Below are 21,978 nucleotides of genomic sequence, written 5' to 3'. Positions count from 1 at the left end.
CTTTTGCTGGACTTTTCACCCTTGGCGCCCTTGGCTTTGCGCTTGCGTGTCTGCAATGCGATTTTAAAAGAAAAATTAGTATTTTGAAGAAAATTATAAAAATAAAAAAAAATTTAAAAGAATTTATTGAGATCGGATCACTATAGCATATACATAACTGTCATACAAACTAACTGACCAAATCAAGTTTTTGTTTGGTAAAACAACCGAAGTTAATGTTTGTAATTGTTTTTGTTGCTAAAAAATCAAAAATTGACTTAGATTTCGCTAAAAAATAAATTCTCTTCTCCTTTGTTTTGCAGTATTGTATGAAAGAGGCAATCGTCGCATACCTGTATGGTGTCCTTCTTCATGTTCAAGGGCCGCTTCACGCTGTGCAATTTGAAGTACAGTCCGCAGGCATTGCAAACGGGCTCACCGCTGGGATTGCGGCGCCAGAGCGAGGTGTGTGTTGTGAGACAATTCGAGCAGGAAAGACCAACACGACGGGATGCACTCTAAATATGAAAAGTGAAATTAGTAACAGGAATAATATAACGTGTATATTCATATGTACATATATACTCATAACAATTACTTTCATCAATACATATATTAAACATTTGCAAATTATTAAAAACAAATTTGTAAAATCTTAAAAAAAATTGTATTTATTCAAATTTTTTATTGTTCAAAAATTTTTTTTTCGGTAATAAAGTCTTTTAAATCTCAAAAACCATTGAATTCTTAAAAAAAAAAAAAGTATATATTAAAATTTTTTATTATTCAAAAAATTTTTTTCGAAATTAAAATCTTTTAAATCTCAAAAAACATTGAATTCTTAAAAAAAAACTGTTTTTTTATTAAAATCTTTTAATTATTAAAAAAAAATCATTAAAAAAATCTTTTAATTCTTAAAAAAAATGTTTTTTATAAAATCTCTCATTTTCTGTTTCTTTAACAAAATCTTTTATATCTCAAAATAATTGTTTCTTTTTTTTAATTATTTAAAACTTATTAAAATTATCGTCATTAAACCTTTCAATTCTTAAAAAAAAGTTTGATAAAATTTTCTAAATCTTAAAAAAATGGTTTATTTATCAAAACATTTTAATTCTTAAACAAAAAATTTGATAAAAGTTTAAAAATCCTAAAAAAATGGTTTATTAATTCAAATCTTTCAAATATCCAGAAAAAAATTATTCTTTATTAAAGAACTTTTAATTCTTGAAAAAAGTTTCTTTATAAAATTTTTTAATTCTTTAAACAAAATCGTTACGTTTTTTAAATATTTTAAATCTTCATAAAAACTGTTCTATATTAAAAAATTTAATTTTTTTAATTCTTAAAAACAAAATTTCTTTGATAAAATTTTTAATTAAAAAAATAGTATTTTTATTAAAATATTTTAATTCTTAGAAAAATATTTGTTTAACAAAATCTTTTAAAATGTAAAAAAAAATTATTAATTTAAATCTTTCAAATCTCAAAAAAAACGTTATTTAAATATTTTAAATCTTAAAAAAAAAATTCTTTATTAAAATCTTTTAAGTCTCCAAAAAAACGCTATTTAAATATTTTAAATCTTAAAAAAAAATTTCAAAAAATTCTTAGAAAAAATATTTCATTAATAAAATCTTTTAAATCTTACAAAAAAAAATTATTTATTAAAATCTTTGAATTCTCAAAAAAAAAAAATTTCGTTATTTAAATCTTAAAAAAATTTTTACTTTAAAAACTGCAATTTGTTTTTATTTTCAATTTTATGCTTTTTGTTTTTGTTTTTATTTCTTTTTTTTTGTTTTTGTGTAATAATGTAAGTATGCATGTAAGTATGTTGGTTTGTGTCACCTACCATCCGGCGCGAACTTGAACGACTGTTCGAATGTTCCTCGGCAGACGCTGTTGCCGTCCGACTCGGCATGTTATACGAAAAGCCCTTATAGAAATCCGCGCTTGACTCTGCGGCCACTGCAATAATTATGAATTTATTATGAGAAGACAAAAAATTAGTTTTGCATTTTTTCCAATATTTTCTCTTTCTTTCTTTCTACATTATTATTCATATGCAAACTACATGAACACTATTAAATTGAGCGTATGTAGCGAAGCAAGGCAAAAACCTAAATTGCTAATGCCTTTCTAAGTAAAGCGTGCATTAATTACTTCTAATTTCCATTACGCATTCGGCAATTACAATACTAAATACTCAATTGCAATGTTATTGTTGGATTTGAAAATAGTTTGGTTTTAGTTTGCTTTTTCGAAACGGATTTCATCAACAAAGGAAGCGAGAACGTTTACATAACAACGGCAAGGTATGTATGTACATATGTAAGTATATACAGCGGCAATGTTGGTGTTGGTGAATGGCGTTAAAGGCAAAAGCGGAGGCGGATTTCTATAAGGTTCATTTGAATTTGATTTTTTTTTTAACTTTTTAATACTTTTTCTTTTATCAAGAAGCTTAAATCACTTCCGTTAGAATAGAGTAAGGATATTTGCTAAATTCTATGTCGCAAAATACAATGTTTTTGTATGTAAGTACTGTTCAAGTGTTTAATATGTAGTTTGTATATATGTACTTTGCAATAGTTTTTATTGCTCAATATTTTTGCTTTGTTTAATATGTGTAATGACTGAGTAAAGTGTAAAGAGTATAACGGTGTACACTTGTTACACTTTAATTGCTATTCTTTAAAGTTTTCATTAAAGTTTACCAATCGTCTAGGCTGTTTTATTAAGGGGCGATTCATGCCGTTCGTTTTATTATAAAGACCGCACGCATTGCACAAATAATGTCCGGTATTATCACGGCGCCACAATGGAGTTGAAACCGCACCACAATTGACACATTCTCGCCCGTCGGTGATAAAATCGGCATCGTAAAATGCTTTAATAAATTTAGATGTTAATTTAAAATTTATATAAATTATTAGTTGAATGCATGTAAAACAATTTTGTTACGATTGCATGTATGAAGCTTGATATTAGTAAAATAATTTTGACTACCATCGATCTTATGCTATGTCTAGTAAAAATATAAATTTCTTTCAGTGTAGAAGTTAGTTAAGTAATAAAAATCAACATTATTGTTTAATAATTGTACCCTGAAGAGGGTATATTTAGTTTGCTACGAAATTTCTAACACTCATGAGAAACACTGGATACCCTATAAAATATATATATAAATTCTAAAGACGTCTATCCGTCTATACACGAACACTAAGGGACCTCAGTTTTTGAAATATCGTTCCGAAATTTTGCAAACGTCCTTTTCTTCCCAAGAAGCTACTTATTTGAAGGAATTGCTGATATCGGACCGCAATAGCATACATATAGCTGTTACACAAACTGAACGATCGAAATCAAGTTTTTGTATGGCAAACTTTTTTATTTGTCAAGATATCTTGACGAAATTTGACTTAAATAATTATCAAAAATAATGTCATTATTTCTCAATGAATTGTTAAGATCGAAGCTCTATAGCATATAGCTGCCATACAAACTGACTGATCGGAATCCAGTTCTTGTATGGCAAACTTTTTTATTTGACAAGATATCTCGACGAAATTGATCATGGCTTATTATCAAAATTAAAGAAAATAAAAAAATAATGTATTTTAGTTATGTACGTACATACACACATTTGTACATAACCAAATACGCACGCATATGCTTTGTTGATGCCCAATTTGCGGTGAAAATCACACCACTATTGGAATTTCCAACAGCTTCCTCAATTTGTTTTAAGTTTGTGTGTACGTTTAAACATATTTACACACTTATGCACACTAGCATGCAGAGCAAAAAGGCCACAATCGCATAACACATTAAACAGTGCTTGGAAGCATACACACTTGCGTAAATATTGCAAGTACATATGAATAAATACATAGTTAAATTCATATGTATGTCTGGATGTACATAATATGTAGGCAGCTATCAAAATACGTGGCTTACAGCGACATAACTAAACTGCATAGAACGAATGAGCGACTAACAAACACATTTACGAAAAAATTACGCACATACATATGTATGTATATAGTTAAATATGTACATAGAAGCAGGGTTGTAAATAATACATTAGAAGATAATTGATTTAACATTAAAAAAAAATTAAATGAAATTTTAATGCTGATTTTTGGACTAAAAATTAAATTAAATTTAAAATTTTTAATTAAATTAAATTAATTTAAATTGTTTTAATTTAATTAAATTAATTTAAATTGTTTTAATTTTTTTACGTTAATTAAATTTTATTAAATTAAATTAAATTCATTTAATATAATTAAACATTTTAAATTTAATTAAGTTTTTATCCACAAATCAGCATTCAAAACTGGAAATTTCTTTTAGTTGACGCACAAATAAAATTTGGATTTTTAATTTTCAATTCAAAAATTGGAATAAAAATTAAAGAAACAAAACATATTATTTTTCATATCCAGATTTTTAATTAAATTTAATTTAATTTAAAAAATTTAATTTAATTAAATGAATTTAATTTTTTTCCAATTTATTTTAATTAAGTTAATTCAAATTATTTTAATTTATTTAAGTCAATTTAAATTATTTTAAATTAAATTTAGTATAAGTAATAAATTTTTTTAAAATTCAATTTAATTTAATTAATTTAAATTTTTTCCAATTTAATTTAATTAAGTTATTTTAAATTATTTTAAATTAAATTTAGTATAAGTAATATTATTTTTTAAAATTTAATTTAATTTAATTAATTTAATTTTTTCCAATTTAATTTAATTAAGTTAATTTAAATTATTTTAAATTAAATTTAGTATAAGTAATATTATTTTTTTTTAAATTAATTTAAATAATTTAATTTAATTTAAAATATTTTTTAGTTAAGTTTTTAGTTAAATAAATTTATATTTAAAATTTTTAGTTCTGATTTTGAAATCAAAAGTTAAATTTCCACTTTTTGATTTCGATTTTCGGATTAAATAATTTAAATTGCAATTTTTAATTGCGATTTTGGGATCAATTTTTTTTAAAGCTTAATTCAAAATTTTGATTAAATATTCGCAACCCTGCATTTCCTCTATTGACAGCTATCAATATGAGCCGAAATATTAACTACTGAAGTTATGTTAACAAAATATTAGAAGAACATAACAAAATATTTATTCTCTAAGTTTAAAGTTCTGGTTTACTACAGAATTGTCGAGACTCTGACCAGCCCAGCAAGATCCTTCTGGTCCGGGGTAGATCGGAAAAGGTCTAGGTGGCTCTTCGCTCTCAGCACCTTTTAATTTTTGTATGAGTTTTAACTAGATACAGTTCAATCGGGATTCATACAGTAAGATTGAACATCTTGTCGGATGCCAGCACCAGCTGTTTGGAAGAAGATGGGATAGAATCATCTAACAGTTTCTGCACGAATGTCCCACTTTAACCGCCAGAACTCGGATCTCAAACATTTAGACATTCAGTTGAAATAGAAATAAAAAACCTTAAACAGATTTGTAATAGGTTCAGGGCGCTTTGCCGATAACTAGTACCCAAAGACAGTAGTTATCTCGGCTGGCCTAACAAAGGACCGTCATAACAGTCTCAGTATAACTGTGATCCCTCCACCATGCTGAGGTATCAAATATCTAACCTAACATAACCTATATTTAAAGTTCAAATTTGCTACAAAAAATGTTAATGATTTTCTTGTTTATGGTGCATAATTAAATGTCTTTGCATACAGCAAATTATTAACTAAATAACAACAAAATAATATTAATAATTAACTGTGTTAGTACAGTTACATTATACAGTTAGTTTGTTAATTTCCAACAAAGCTTTCGACTACGTATTTTAATTTTTTTTAAATTTGTTTTCGACTTTTCCGACTACTCACTTGCCGACAACGATGCGGATGCAGTCAAATGTGCCGCAGCGGCCGCCAAATTGGCTGATGCGGAGCCCTCCACACCAACACCAACCACGCCAACGCCCGGACCCGCACGTCCATTGCAGCTGCGTATGACATTCGTGTTTCCAACTAGGCCGGCAGCGCTCGTTACGACCGAAGTGGGCGCGTAACCAATTGCCTCATAATGGCCTGCCCATGTGTCGTTCTATAGCGAAAAAAAGCAGAAAGAAAACGTAACAAAAATTAGAATTTGTATTATTTGTAAAAATATCGCATTGTGTTAGTACATGCAATAAAGAATAAGTGCAGATAACTAAGCGCAACGGCGTGAGCTTTACTTGACGCAATACATACATATATACACACATTTATTTAGTGCATTACACACGCATTTACATATGCTTGAGTAGGCAAGTGCTTATGTATGTACATATGTACACATATATGTATATGCATGTAATGCACACAGACTGTTTTTCAAGTAGTAAACTCGCCCCAATATTATTTTGTATGCATGTAGGTAATATACTCACTGTGCGATAATTTGTCAACGATGTGTAACGATCGGCGCCGCCACCTCCGACGTTGACATTCGCCACACCGCCGACACCAGCTGCACCGCCCGCACCACCAACATAACTGGAGATGCGTTGAAATGCAGGCAAACGTCCACTGCCACCAGCAAGTGACTGACTGTTGGTCGCCCCACCACCATTACTACTGGTATTGCTCTTCGGCGAGCCGTAGTCATCGTTGTTGATGGAATTTGAACCGGAACCGGTACCCGCTACCACTACAGAGTTGGTTGCATGTGCGCCAGGCGTGGAAGCGGCCGAATGTGCTGGCTGATGGGATGGCGAGGCGGATGAAACGGCGCTGATTGCGCTACTCGGTTGCATGCCATACTGTTGAATGCCATTGGTGGCCGATGTCAAGAGGGATCCGGGATAACTGCTGCAACGAGTCAATATATCGACGTAGCGTTTATTGGAATTTGGGCGAGCACAAGACGGCGATTGATCATCAATAGGGCGTACAAAATGCGAATGTAAATGTAAAACGCATATGCATTGGAAGAAACAAAGAGAGTACTTGATTAGTAATGATATCAAACGGCAGAGCGTGTACTTATGGGCATACAAAACTTATAGTAAGCACATTTATATATATGTATACACAATGAAATTCAACTATTTATCATCGCAAAGAATTTAAATAATAAATTTTTATATCCCGATATTTTACTAAACTTACATGTGTATATGTACATCTATTTATATCTATGTATATATTACGTTAAGAGATATTTCGTTTTGTTCAATTCAATTCATATGAATATATGTATCATCTAATCAAAATTGACCCGGACTCTAAATTTTATTTGTCTTTATTAATGCCCTCAAAATAGGTTGCTGCGGTAAGAGATATTTCGGTTGGTTCAACCTTCATATGAATATATGTATCATCTAATCAAATTTGACCCGGACTCTAAATTTTATTTGCTTTTATTAACGTCTTCAAAATAGCTTGCTGCGTCAATATTAGCATGTCATTGATTAATCCAATTTCCCATACATAATGATGTGTCCGCGGTTGGTATGACCTTCAGTGCCTTCAGCGAATTTTGGTTTTTCGCTTTCGGCTCATTCTTGGAGCGCCATCCACTAGATTGTTGGACAGTTTCCATGTCGTATTACTAAATCTATGCCTTGTCAACAGAAATGATGTTTTTTGTAAATGTAGAGCCTTAGCTAGATATGTTGACAACTCTTGTGTGAGTAGAGTTTACGCAAAATATACAAGACTTGGGTTTCATAACCAAAACATCAATCACAATGTGTTGGATTGATTCCAGCGTGATCAGTCCGGTTCAAATTTGATCAGATGGTATGTAGGAGGAATTTTAGTAATATTTACCCATAGCAGTAGCTCTTGAAGTACATATTGTTGTAGTTCGGGAAAAACATTGTCTTGGCTTATTTTCGTAAAGTTTGAATTTTGGAATTAATTATTTTTTATTTTGAATTTTTTCTTATTTATTAAATCATTTCCACGTAAAAAATTTATATTTTTAATACTATACAATATTGTTTATTGCTCCGCACTTTCTTAATTAATTTGTATTCTTCAAAATTTCTTAGTTAATTTCTAAAACTGTTTTGTAATAAAGTATTTTCATATGCATTTTTATCCTATTTGTTATGTTCACATTGAGTAAACCTAATTTCTCGTCCAATGATTATTTTATTTAAATAATTTGTTACAAAATATCTGTTCTATAAATATCAGGTTTATATGTATATTGATATAATATATATTATATACATCCCTTACAAATCTAAGAATTTATATTGCCATACGAAGTTAATAATTTTGGATAAAACTTTCCAACTCCTGACCTATTTCAACTTTTATTCTTGCATAATACACACATACATACATATGCATGACATCCTCACTGTGCTTATAAAACATACAACTCAGGGATATTGTTTATACGAGAAGTGTTTTCATAACTGCAGCAATTTTGCATATGACACTAACTTGTAGATCGGACCACACACAGCCAAAAGCAGAACCAAGTAAACACCAACAGTATTGCTTGCAAAACAGTGCTACGTGGTTACGACTGGGTTTACACCCGATAACTTTTGTCGCTCGATATCGGGAAATGCATTTTTGTGTTGCTTAAAGCATTCCCTTTGGTATCATATTATCAAATTCGGTGAACAAAAATATTGGTTAAATGAAGCTTAAAATCTGACCTTTCCAACACTGGAGATATACGACTTCAACGACATCTATTGACAGAAATACGAAAATACTTTTTCGACTACCCAATATTTTTGGCTATTTTATCCTTATTTACTCTTTCCTAAATAAAAATAAATTCTCTTTTCTATATAAAAATAGTAAATGAAATTCAAGATTCAGAAAATATTGTAAATATTCATTCCAATCCGTACGCAATTGCAACCTTGGCGATAATTTCGAAATGAGCAGGACTTTCGACAAAAGTTCTCATGTGTGAACTTAGTCTAAGTAAGGTGTGTGAAGACAAGAAAAATACAAAGTGTTTCAGGCAAATATTCCATTTCAAAAAAATTTAATTAAATTTTTTTAAAGCAATGAATTTCCAAATTTATACGAGCTTAAGTGTACGAATCTCTGGATTTTGACTTAAAACCATAAAACTTGCAATGTAATATTTATTTGTTGCTGACCATATCATTTGCAGCAAGAATCCAACGTACATACGGACATACATACATATTTACTATACAGTTAATTTTTATTAGCAATGCCTGAAATATTTAAACGAAGCTTTAAATATAACCGAACAGTGAAAATAATAACCGACAGTCATTCAAATAAATTTGCCTACGTTTTGTTCGCCGATCATTGATCGTTATGTGCGTATGGATGTACGCGTATATAAATCAGCAGCTCAATGGATATTTGTTGTTTTGTTTATACAAGCATTTATGAGCGTCATCTCGAGTTGAATGAAAAGACTGGTAGTCAAATTCAATATTTTCCTACTCACAATCAACTCAAAACAAAAAAGAATAGACATTGCGGCAATGAAAATCGATACGCTGACATATGAGTGAATATGTAAAAAGGTATATATGTAGGCATGCTTCGGAGTCCATTGCTGCAAGACTGCGCTGATCACACTTTGAACTTACATATACAGTCAATGGTTCCAAGGAGCAACTGATCGATAATAAAAATTCAGTTTTTATAATGAAATTGTTTTTATTTGTCAAGATATCTTAATGAAACGGACTATTGCCCAAAGCAACACCACAATCTCCGAACAAATCGTTTAGATTGGATCACTAAAACATATGGCTGCCATACAAACTGTTCGTAAAACTCAAATCATTGTAAGAAAACTTTTTTTATTTGGCAAGATATCTGTATGAAATTTGGTATAGATTATTATCTGAAGAAACATTACAATCTCTCATCGGCTTAATCAGATCAGACTACCCTAACATATAGCTCCCATACAAACTGAACGATTAAAATGAAGTTCTTGTATCAAAAACTTTTTTATTTTACGAGTTATCTTAACAAAATTTGGCAAAGTGTATTGTCCAAGACAATGACATCAGCTCTCAATAAATTGCTGAGATCGGAGCACTATAGCATCTAGCTCCCATACAAACTGACTGATCAAAATAACGTTCTTATATGGCAAACTTTTTATTTGACAACGCATCTTCACGAAATTCAGTAAGAATTATTGTCCAATATAACGGCACAATATCTGAATATATTGTTCAGAGCGGATAACCCTATCCTATAGCTGTCATACAAATATTTTGTTCCTAGAAAAGTTCTTGTATGAAAAACTTTTTGAATTGAGAAAAAAACATCACGAAATTTCGCATAATTTTTTTTGCATAAAAACGCCACTACCTTCCAACATATTGTTCAAATCGGACCACTATAGCATATAGCTGTCATACAAACTGACTGTACAAAATCACGTTAAAGATTTTTTTAAACCCTTTTATACCATACTTGAAGGATATTATAGTTTCGGTGCAACTGAAGTTAAATATTTTTTTTTTATATTTTTTTTTAAGTTTATCAAAATTTATCACATATTTATTTTTACCAAATAAATTTATATTATTTTTTTATTGTTAATATATCTTAATTTGCATTTAACATTTGACTTATTTCACTTTTTACTTTCATCCGTTAAATAATATTAATCCGTTAAATAAGATCGAATCGTATACCGTTGCTGTGCAAATACGACACGCTATGAAAATTGCCTGCGCGCCGCCAATTTCGCTCAAACACGTTTCACTTCAATGGGAAAATCAACACTACCGTGAACTAAACACCGTCGTTTAGCTGCAAGTATTAACAATGACAAGCATAAATTGACTTAGTAGAGCACTAAAATCCAAACAAAAAAAATAAAAACAAATAAATGGATAACCAAAACAACAACAAGACAATAACAAGCACAATTGCAATAGTCAAAGCGAAACGTCTGATACACGGCACGCGTCTTTGCATAATGAAGCTGCAAATGCGGAAAAACAAAAACCTTATACCACACTGCCCACAAGCTAAACAAAGCTGTGCAAAAACAATCAGCAGCAACACACAAACAACAACAACAACAAATATAACTGGGCAAATGGCATAAGAACGTCGAAAATTTCGTTGACACCGCGAACGCGCCAATATGCAGCATTTCAGTTAGCTGCAATCGGCTAACCAAATCTAAGCGCTCGACAAAGTGTCACATCGTGTGCATGCCTGTGTAGCGTCTTCGGCTGATAAGCAGGTGTGTAGCTGGCTGGCGTCCATCATGCCGCCCCATGGCTGGCGCTATTCTTGTGGTCAGTAGCTGGTGTCGCTGCTGCCATTGTCGTGCGGTACACCAATTGATGGCTGCAACGGTTGATCACTTGAACGTGCGCTGGAAATTATCTCAGCGTTAGCGCAGCGTGTGAATGTGTGCCATTTGCACTTTACTGCACTGAATAGCAGTTTTTCTCATGTGTATAAACAATTTACGTATCTCAAGAAGTGGTTAGTATGCATGGGTTCGGTTACCATTGCAGCTATAGATATATAAAACATATGTGCTTGCTGCTTTATGTACTCGCACGCGCTGCTGCTTACTCGACGTTATATAGGAAGTGATGAATAGGTAGTAATGCACATATGTTGTTGTTGCGGTTGTTAGCGTTCTTTTACTATCATCGCGTTTCATATTTATATATATTATGCTTTGGTGGTTAGAATTTGGGTAGTGAAATGTGTTTAAACTGTCAACGTTTGTAGGAAATAGTAGTTGATTTTGAATTCTGTGCTTTTACCAATCCGTACTCATATACATACTTACAAGGTAAATAATATTTCAAAACTAAGTTTATATATATTTTTTTAAATTACCTAAAAAATTATCGTATATGTACGTATATATTTGCTGCCATCACGCTACAGTTTTGTCTTGACCGAATTGTTCGAATAAATCAACTGATCAAATTTGATCCGGACTGGTCCATTTAGACTGCGCGCGCAAGCTGAATTGATTTCGATCACGCTACAGTTTCGTCTTGACTGAATTGTTCGAATAAATCAACTGATCAAATTTGACCCGGACTTCCCGAATTTTAACATTATTTTGACTGACTCTTTGATTTGACTCACTCTCCATTTTCTCAATCTTCGAAACTGAAAAATCCGTCCCCATGAGTCCGTTGAGCCCATTAAAAACATTCGTTGAAGACAGCATGTTTTTTTACTTTTTTTTGCAATCCGGGTCAAATTTGATCGGATGGGATATGAACAAATTTTTATTTATTTACTATTCTAGCACCTCAACCAATTCACCCTTTCTTAAAAAAACAAAAAAACAACAACAATTTGACTTGAAAACGAACCTGCACACGTTATTTACCCTGAAATTCGACGACGAAAACTATAAACGATTATTCACTATGCAAAACACGTTTCTAATTAAAATTACTCGTACAAGGAAAATGTAAAAGCCCCGGCAAATACTTAAATATTTAGAACAGCACGCAAAACTGCATACACATGCACACTGCCACATACAGGTGTATGCCAGTATGGCTGTATGTGCGTGTAGTAAGTGAGTGTTAGAAAATAGTTAAAGAAACAGTTAAAAGTACCCAAAACATATACATACATGCGACTCAAATTTACATACGTGTAATAGTGGAAATGTAAAATTAAAATGTCAGACCAAATATACGCCGCTCGCTCAAGTTTGCGCAAATTGTGTGAACTACTGTTGTGGCAGTGACAAATTTTCGTCATAAAGCTGCGGGCGCTCATTACACAAAACCGTAAAAAACGCGGTTTCACCCACATTTACTGCATACATATGTATATACATACGAATAGGGAGGTAATTTAGACATAGTAGATGCCTGCATACATATACATGCATGTGTAGTGTGTATATGTGCATGTCGCCTCATCTACAGCTGCGTTCGTGAAGGTTTGTATATTACAAGACGACAAGCCTTCGAGTCTAACTGGTGCGCATACCAATGCTCATGCTAGTGAATGTAAGTATTAATGTAAAAATATTTAGTTATAGGCAATATATATTCTAAATATATACAGACATAATATTGCTTCAAACTCTACCAAATATTTCTTAAAATATAAAAACTATCGGTACGTCTTAATATCCTACCAAACTCATCTTTAACTCTTTAGCCTCACCACCGGAAGTCGGTCACACTTCACTGCCATGGCACGTGTAACACGTGTGCACCTTTCTAGCTCTTTTTATAAAAGGAGGGTTTTTTAATTGGCTGCTTACCCGCATTGCCCACTAAACCGTTTAATTATATAGTACACTGAACAGGATTATGTTGCTACCCAGAAGCTAACCATCTGCATATACGCGACCTACTCCCTCAATGTTTGAGTTATCGATCTGAAATTTTGCACACCTACTTTTCCTTCCAACCAGCTACTTATTTGTTGGAATCGCCGATATCGTACCACTATAGCATATAGCTGCCATACAAACTGAACGATCCAAATCAAGTGCTTATATGAACAACTTTTTTATTTGACAAGATATCACCACGAAATTTGGCACAAATTATTTTCTAAAGCCAAGCTATAATCTCTGAAGAACGTTTTTAGATCGGATCATTATAGCATATAGCTGCCATACAAACTGAATGGTCAAAATTAAGTTGTTGTATGAAAAAATTTTTTAGTTGAAATGATATATCCACGAAATTTGGTATAGACTATTTTCTAAAGTCAGGCTACAATATCTGTAAAATTTTTTTAGATCGGACTACTACTACATATAGCTCCCATACAAACTGAATGGTCAAAATAAAGCTCTAGTAGAGAAAACTTGTTTATTTGACAAGATAACTTCACGAAATTTGACATAGATTATTTTCGAAAATAGCGCTACAAACTCCGAACAAATTATACAGATCGAACCACTATAGCATAATGGTAGCTGTCATACCAAATAACCGAAGAAAATCAAATTAAAAACTTTTTTCCTTATAATCTAACTTTTATTTGACTTAAAGGCAAAAATTTCATTGCAAATATCTTTTATAATAACTAGTACTCAGTGTGCCATTTTATTTTCAATACTGTACTCAAGCGAATTGTTAAAAACTCAGAATATTTCGGGGAAAACTTAAAATATTAATAATTTTATAACAATTTAGCTAGAAAGCTATGTGTTAATAAAACAAAATATTGCACAATAAAAAAAAATATTTTTGTATATAGAAAAAAATAAATAAAAATTTATAGTAATTTTAAAATGTATTATTAGGCGCCCGCCAACTTCTGTCTATAGTCAGCGCTATGCGTCGCATTCGCTATGCTAAGTCGCCACGGCACAGAAAGGTGCAGCAAGCAGTGACAGCAGCAGGTGGTTATTGAAAGGGTGGTCGGTGGCAGGAGCGTGCGGTGGCACTGAAAACACATGAGTTGGCATGTTTGCATAGAAAATGATGCATGTTTTGTGCTGCTCGGTTTTTTTTATTTTCCTTTAGTCGTCATACCTTTTCAATAGCAAGCCAACACACTCCCATCAAAACATATACATATGTATGTATATATACACATACGAGTATATAAAGTTGTATATTTTTATATATGTATAAGCGCACGACGGTATTTTTACATCTCAGTTTTTCTGCTTACTGACTTATTATTGTTATGACATTATTATATTATTTAATGGAAACACGATACGCACACGGCAATAATGAAAATGTTTATATGAAGACGGGCAAACAAATACATGTACACATATACAAATGTATATATGTATAAAAAATAGTTAACTTCGGTTTGTAACGTGGCTACAATACCCTGCACAAATAATAAAGTGCATACAAGGACTTGGTTTGGAGCGATTACTTTGTATGGCAGCTACATATATGCTATAGTAGGCCGATCTAGAAAAAATTCTCGGATATTATAGCATTATTTTGAAAAATAATTCATACTAAATTTCATGAATATAACATCTCAAATAAAAAAGTCTTTCCTACAAGAACTTAATTTGTTCGTTCGCTTTATATGGCAGCTATATGCTATAGTGGTCCGATCTAAAAAAATTTCACAGATATTATAACCTGGCCTTAGAAAATAATCGGTACTAAATTTCGTGAAGATATCTTCCCAAATAAAATGATTTTCCATACAAGAATTTGATTTTGATCGTTCAGTTTGTATGACAGCTATATGCTATAGTAATCCGATCTCAACAATTTCTTTTGAGATTGTAGTGTTACTTTGAGTAATTATTTGAGCCAAATTTTGTGAAGGTATCTTGCCAAGAAAAAAAGTTTTCCATACAAGTATTCGGTTTTGATCGCTCAGTTTGTATGACAGCTATATGCTATAGTAATCCGATCACAACAATTTCTTTGGAGATTGTAGTGTTACTTTGAGTAATTATTTGAGCCAAATTTTGTGAAGGTATCTTGCCAAGAATTAATAATGATCCGATATCGACAATTCTGACAAATGAGCAGCTTTTTGAAAAGAAAATAACTTGTGCAAATATCAGTTCGATATCTTAAACGCTGAGCGACTAGTTCGCGTACATTCAAACACACATATCGTTAAGGCGAAATGGACCCACCTCGCACGCTGAGTATTTACCTGTATGTATTTACACATGTAGGTACTTTATAGGATCCACGTTCAGGGTATAAAAACAGCTATATATGTATACCGGATTGTCTGTTGAATGAAGTCAAAGCTACAAAGCAAAACAGGAGTATTGTATTTAGTGCTTAGCCGGTGTGAGGGAAGACAATACAAAAAGTCGACTTATTCGTAAGTAACTATTAATGTATTTCCCAAAATATTTATATAGGTATATACATATATTTATATAGTACGAAGTTCTTTTATATTTTAGAATTTTTATTTATTTTTTTTTTTTGTTTGACAACGTAAATATTACGAATCAATCAACGATCATAAAAGAATTAGTCATCGTCATAAATATATGATATGTAAGAGTAGTTTGTGAGCAGACAGGTGAATGTGAGTCGGCAAGCGTTTGCACTGGCACTGACTTGTCACTTGACGTGCAAGTGAAAACAATCAAATTACTGGCCGTTGGGTGAAATAAGCAAAAAAGCACGTGCGTTTTGCGCGCAAATCAAAGAAAAAAGTAAAATACATATGTATGTACATATGTATGTGTAATATGCATTGTGAATAAAAAAAAAGTAAATATTTATTTACTCATATTTTGTATTATTTTTTTTTTAACTTTTATTTTGCATTTACTGTTACACGCCGTTTTTTCGTGTATTCATGCTTTACTTTTGTGCTTTTACTTCCTTTCACCGCCACTTCATTTCAAAGTACAAAAATTTAATGATTTCATCAATCACTCATGTAAAACTAATACAAATTCATTTACAAACAAAATTTCACCTTGCTTTCCGGAAATAACGTAAGTGTCGTAAGCTGCGATTTAAAACCGAAATTAGCGTACGAAAATGTGTTTTGCTCTTCATAACTAGATTTAGCCAAGTTGCGAGTGAATTAGTGAAACTCGATTTGTTGTAGACTCTTTGTATATTATTTACATTTTTTGACTAATTAGTAACAAAGTCAGCACATAAGCCCGTAAATAATAAATTGTACAAACAAAAGTCTAAGCTAAGCTAAAATTGGTGCCCTGAAAAGTAGGGACGATTAGAAATTTGTGAAGAGCTTAGAATCAAAAATTTAGAAAAAATAGTAAATTCAGCCCTAAAGTATCAAGTTGATCCAAGTAATAGTTTCGGAGATACAGCCTTGAGAACTTGAGCGCTCGAGGCTAAGAGCGCCGTGTTTAAACGTGTTTTTGAAGTCGGTTGGCAAGATTTCTCGAGAATTACTCAATCGACCTTCATGCAATTCTTAAAGACTTGGACAAAGGATTTTTTTCTCGATTACAACTGTTGGACAAAAATGTCGTAAAATTTTCAGTTTTTTAGCAAAAATGCCAATTCTCAGTTTTTTCCCTTCGTCCAAGTTCTAAGTTAAGGTTTTAACTAAAACACGTATTTTTTCACTTTAGATGATCCTGTAAGGAGTTATCCTGCGAACGCGAGCTCATCTTTATTTCGAGGAGTCACCGGAAATGGCGTCGCAATGGCCGAGTTTAAAATAGTTTTTCCAAAAATTTCAGAATTTCTTTGTTAATAGTGTATGTTTGTAACAATAAACAATTCTAATAAAATATTTCATTCGTTATATGAGCAAAAATTTTCAAAAAAGGCTGTTTTTTACCCGAGGAAACCCCTTAAAATGTCTTGAGTACCTTGATCGGGTTAAAAAAAGTACCTGAAACGTAGCATAGGAAGCGTCGATGAAGAAATGGGGACGGCGAAATCCCTAGAAATATATTTGAACATACATATAAATACAACTACATATTCCTTTCTTTTTTTTTACGCTTAATTGCCGTCCCCTCTATGCTAACTTAACAGTAATCTTTTTTAATCAGTTTATATAAAAACTATGCAAAAATCAATACTGTTCTCATTAAACTAGTTAAAAGAAATTGTATAGTCAATTGACTCACCTTGTTAGAACTGGACTCAGCGGGGACGGAAACAGTGATATAACAGTCGGATCGGTGGTAAAGCCACCATACACGTCTCGGTAGGCCGTCGCATTGGTCAATTGTGTAAAGCTGGAGACGTCACCTGCCGCACCGCCGTGTGAAAGTGATGTGGGCGACGGTGAACCGCCACCCGAACTCACTGAATTGTTGTGATGTTGATGTGTGTTCACATGCAGCTGATGCAGCTGAGTGGGTGTCAGTACCTGTTGCTCCACTGCACCCAGCATATGCGTGTGATGATAGGCATCCTTAAGGTCGGGCACGGTGGTCAACGTACAGTAACTGACACCCGTGTGATGATCCTCGAGACACTCATCTTTCAGCGTGTCCTGTATGACCTCGTCAATGCTGCTGGGTGCGGCGCCAGTGCTTGAGTGATGCTGCAGATGATCATGTGGATTGCCACCATAGGTGTATAGACTGAAATTGTTGCGCATATTGTCGTCAATGAATTGTGGATGTGGTGCGTGCGGGTGCGCGTGTGGATGTAAATGCGACGGTGGTGAGTGTACGTACGGCGACGCCGTCGACAGATGTTGAGTAAATAGTAAATGTGAGGGATGTAAAGCAATTAAGTCGGGTTTATCGAGCAACTCTTTTGTAAGATGTTGTGTTTGTTGTTGCTGCTGCTGGTGATCAAGTTGTAGCAACTGTTGTTGATTATGGCGCGACAGATCGTACGCACAACTATTGTAAGGGGTGAAAAAATGCTGGTGATATTGTTGTTGCTGCTGTTGTTGCAGTTCAGCGGCGACAGCCAAATTCAAATTGGGATCAGCACCGTTGAGTATATTTGTTGTGAGTTGCAGCAATTGCTGTTGTTGCTGGTGATGTTGATGTTGCACCTCACCAATACTATCCTGCGACAATTGCTGAGTGTAGCGCAAATACTGCGGTTCAGCCAAATGTTGCTCACCTGTTAATATTTGAACTGTTGTTGTTGTCGATGCTGTTTCGGGTGCCGCCTCTTGTGCGTAGTGCGACGTGTTAATTGCGTTGTGGTTGTTGTTATTGTTGCTATTGCTAGTAAAATTAGCTATAATCACCGAATTGTTTGCACCGCGATAATTAAGTGGCAGCAGTTCGTCTTGTTGTGGCTCTACAGGTATTTGTTCTTGTTGTTTATCACTAATTTTGGCATTTCTGATTTCACTCGCATTCGTATTGTTTACACTAACACTTAATTTACCGTTATTATTATTATTATTATTGTTATTACTGTTGATAACGGATATTTGTGCGGCATTTGCGGTTACAACCGGCGCCACGGCAGCAGTCGGTATTAGTGTTTGTTTTGTTTTTGTTAACGTCGTAGACGTTGTTATCGCATTACGAAACTTATCAACGTTTTTGGCATTTTTATCTCGCGCCACTAACTGTTGTTGTATTTGTTGGGGATCCGTGTTGACGACGCTATCTCTAACAACAACGTCACCGCTCGATTGCTGCTGCTGTTGCTGAATCGCCGTTTCGTCTTCGACTTGACTCGTCGTCTCTAATTTCACTTCAAAATAAGCATTCGTTGCAAGTGTTGTGGGAGTTTTTATTTGTGTAACATTAGCCGTTTGCTCTAAAGCGTTCACTGCTGTTGATTTTACTGTTGTTAATGATGTGGTTCGGGCTTCACCGATCGTACGTAACACCGTTTGCTTTGATGTTTCGTTGACAACTGATATGAGTTTTGGTGTTGCGGACCTTATTGGCGACGCGGACACAGTCGTCGCTGCCGCCGAAGACGACGTCAACGCCAGTTTAGCAGCAGGCTGTGCAAGCAACGAAGCCAAATGCGAAGATGATGACGAAGACGAATGCGACGGTATAGCGGCCGAAGACGACGTTGACAATGACGCAGGAGGTTTTTGTTGTTGTTGTTGTTCGGCTTGTTGTGTTGGTTTTGTGTGCGCTTGTGGTGTCGGTGGCGTTGTCGATCGGCTATGCGTGTGTGAGTTTACAAACGTACAAGGCGAGTGCATTGCATTTGTTGTTGTTGTTTGAGATATGCTCGTGTTTCTCGCCTGCGTACAATTCTCTTCTGTGTGCTGCACTGTCTGCACTTTCTGTTGTTGTTGTTGCTGTTGCTGTGTTGACTGTATTGAGTGTTCGGCTGCGTCAGCTTTGGGCGCAGCCAGTTTCATTGTTGTAGGTTCGATCCTTGCACGCTCGCTCAGCATTGGCTGTGGTGGTGATTGGCGCTGCCCTTCCTTTAATATGCCGCCGTTCCCTGTCACTCTTGTGTCGTTGTTGGACAGCAGATTGAAATGATCACGCTGTTCATTTGATGTTTCTGTTGTTGTTGCTTTTGCCATACAAGCTGACATATCTTCCACCAATAGCTGATCCTGCTGTCCGTAATATTGTGTTTGTTGTTGTATCGGTTGACACTCCATTTCGCCACATTCACCACTTGTTTTGTGCTGTTGTGTGGTTGTTGTTGTTGAATAAAGTCCATTTAATGTGTCTAATCCTTTTGATTCTTGAGTATTTTGGAAATTCGTTAGCTGTGCCATTCTGTGATTCTCATTCAATGATCTGCACATATTGTTGTAAAATGCATTTGTTGTTGTATTCGACATAGTCGTCGTGCCTAAGCCTTTATTTCCATTGTTGGAGTTGGCCAACTTGGTGGCATTACACTTTGTAATCTTCATTTTCACTGCATTCGCTAACAGACTAGGCATGCGCCGGTCCTTGCCAGTGTCCTTATTGGTGTCCTTATGCACGTTTACATATTTTGAGGCACGCATGCCGTTACTAGCGCCAGCGTTTTGCACTGTAGCTATTATAGTCGAGCTTTTGCTATTACTACGCGAAGGGAATTTCATTATTTTTCACTGTGAGTTTTCATTTGCACACTTTTTTTGTTGTAAGACAATTGCACACAAACTTTTTTCTGTAAGGAATTTTTTCACTTTTTAGTCAGTTAAATCTCAATACCGTCTTCTAATGATAATTGATATACAATTCAATTGTACGTACGCGCATATGTAAACTGAAAACGTTTAATTTGATTTTCTATTAGAACACTATGCTGCACACTTGCCGTCAATTCACGCGCCTGCTCGGCTGATATGTACGAGTTTTTTATTTAAACTGTTGCTAATGAAAATCTGTCGCACATTCAAACGAAAAATCTCAAATGAATGTGTTTTCACCAAATAAATAAATAAAATATGAATATAGAAACGAAAGCAGCGAAAGCAAAGAGCGTTAAAAATCTCAGAAATACAAAAACAAGAACACAAAATGTACACAGCAACAGCTTCCAGCAGATTGCCAGAATACACCACACCATCGTACATTAAGGAGAGCCTATATAAACACACACATATTGCGGCTGTGCGAAATGAAAAGCCTCTCGCGCACGCTTAGGCGTCAGCTTTGGCATGTGTACAAACAAACAGCTTCCAGAAAACATAGAACCATATGTGGCAACATTTATACTCGTATACAATCATAAGCACAGCACTATTCGCACTCAAATTCCATAAACCGCTAGAGCAAAGCTAAAGTCACACAAACTTATTTATTCAACAATGTGCTCTCCCTCTCTCGCGCGCGCTCAAGCTCTACGCTCAACGCCTCACTACACTTGCTGCTTATATGTTCAATTAAAATACTGCTTGTTGTTGTTAAGGCGGCACTTGCTAATCCACCTCAGCCATTTCTATAACCGCTATACTATTGCTTGGGTGAAACTCACCACCACTCAGATTTATTGATGGCTACTGTTTCCGTTATTCGCATTTAATGCGCTATCCCGCTCATGCAAATGGCGATGGCTGTTCAGCATATTGAGTCTACGCCCCTTTCAATGTGGTTATTTGTACATACACGCATATGTATGTATGTGAATAATCTTTTGTTTAAAACAAGCTACTAAAATGACAAGCAAAAAATAAAAATTCCACAATTTACTTTGAATTATTTTACTTATACATATGCGTGTATATTCAGAAAAATGTCTTTACGTTCACTTTATAATATTAATAATAAAAAAATATATAATTTAATTCAAAAACAAAAACTTACAATACCTAGAACTCTTAGTTTTTGAACAACATTCTTCAAACCATATTCCGTAGTATTCACCCAATATAGGGCAGTACTTTTTTTACTTTTGTAAATGCTAAAAAAGTAAAAAATAATAATAGCAGTAGAATGATACCATTTGGAAAAATAATAAACAAAATTGAAAGGGAAAATAATTAGGGCGATGTGCGGTCAGGAAATGGGAGCGGAGGCATGTGGCTGAATATTTAAGGGCAAAAAACGGTTTATCTTGATTTAAATCAAAATCTATATGAAAAAAGTTTACTGACTAAGGTGTAGGTAATATAAATGTACGACTGTCATATTTTTTTAACAAAAATTTGTCCAATGGATTTCATCCTAGTATTTTTATTATTTTTGGCTTAAAAAATGACTGCGCCTAGCCTAATATTGCACCTTCTTTTTAAAAAGAATT

At 33.6% G+C, this 21,978-nt stretch overlaps 1 protein-coding gene across 3 annotated transcripts; it reads right to left on the bottom strand.

Moving 5' to 3' along the window:
* Positions 1 to 21,440, bottom strand: LOC105231616 (box A-binding factor; the record flags this gene model as incomplete). Of its 3 annotated transcripts, none has more annotated exon segments than XM_049462083.1 (6): positions 1 to 50; positions 333 to 497; positions 2,700 to 2,872; positions 5,852 to 6,071; positions 6,400 to 6,817; positions 17,472 to 21,440. In XM_049462083.1, coding segments are annotated over 6 exon segments (3,890 nt in total), but the record flags the coding sequence as incomplete, so codon positions are not given.
* Between the last annotated feature and the right edge of the window lie 538 nt (positions 21,441 to 21,978).

Source organism: Bactrocera dorsalis, unplaced genomic scaffold, assembly GCF_023373825.1.
Source record: "Bactrocera dorsalis isolate Fly_Bdor unplaced genomic scaffold, ASM2337382v1 BdCtg279, whole genome shotgun sequence".
NCBI classification, from domain to species: Eukaryota; Metazoa; Arthropoda; class Insecta; order Diptera; family Tephritidae; genus Bactrocera; species Bactrocera dorsalis.
Note: the sequence above shows the minus strand (reverse complement) of the source record. Positions and strands in the feature narration are given on the sequence as shown.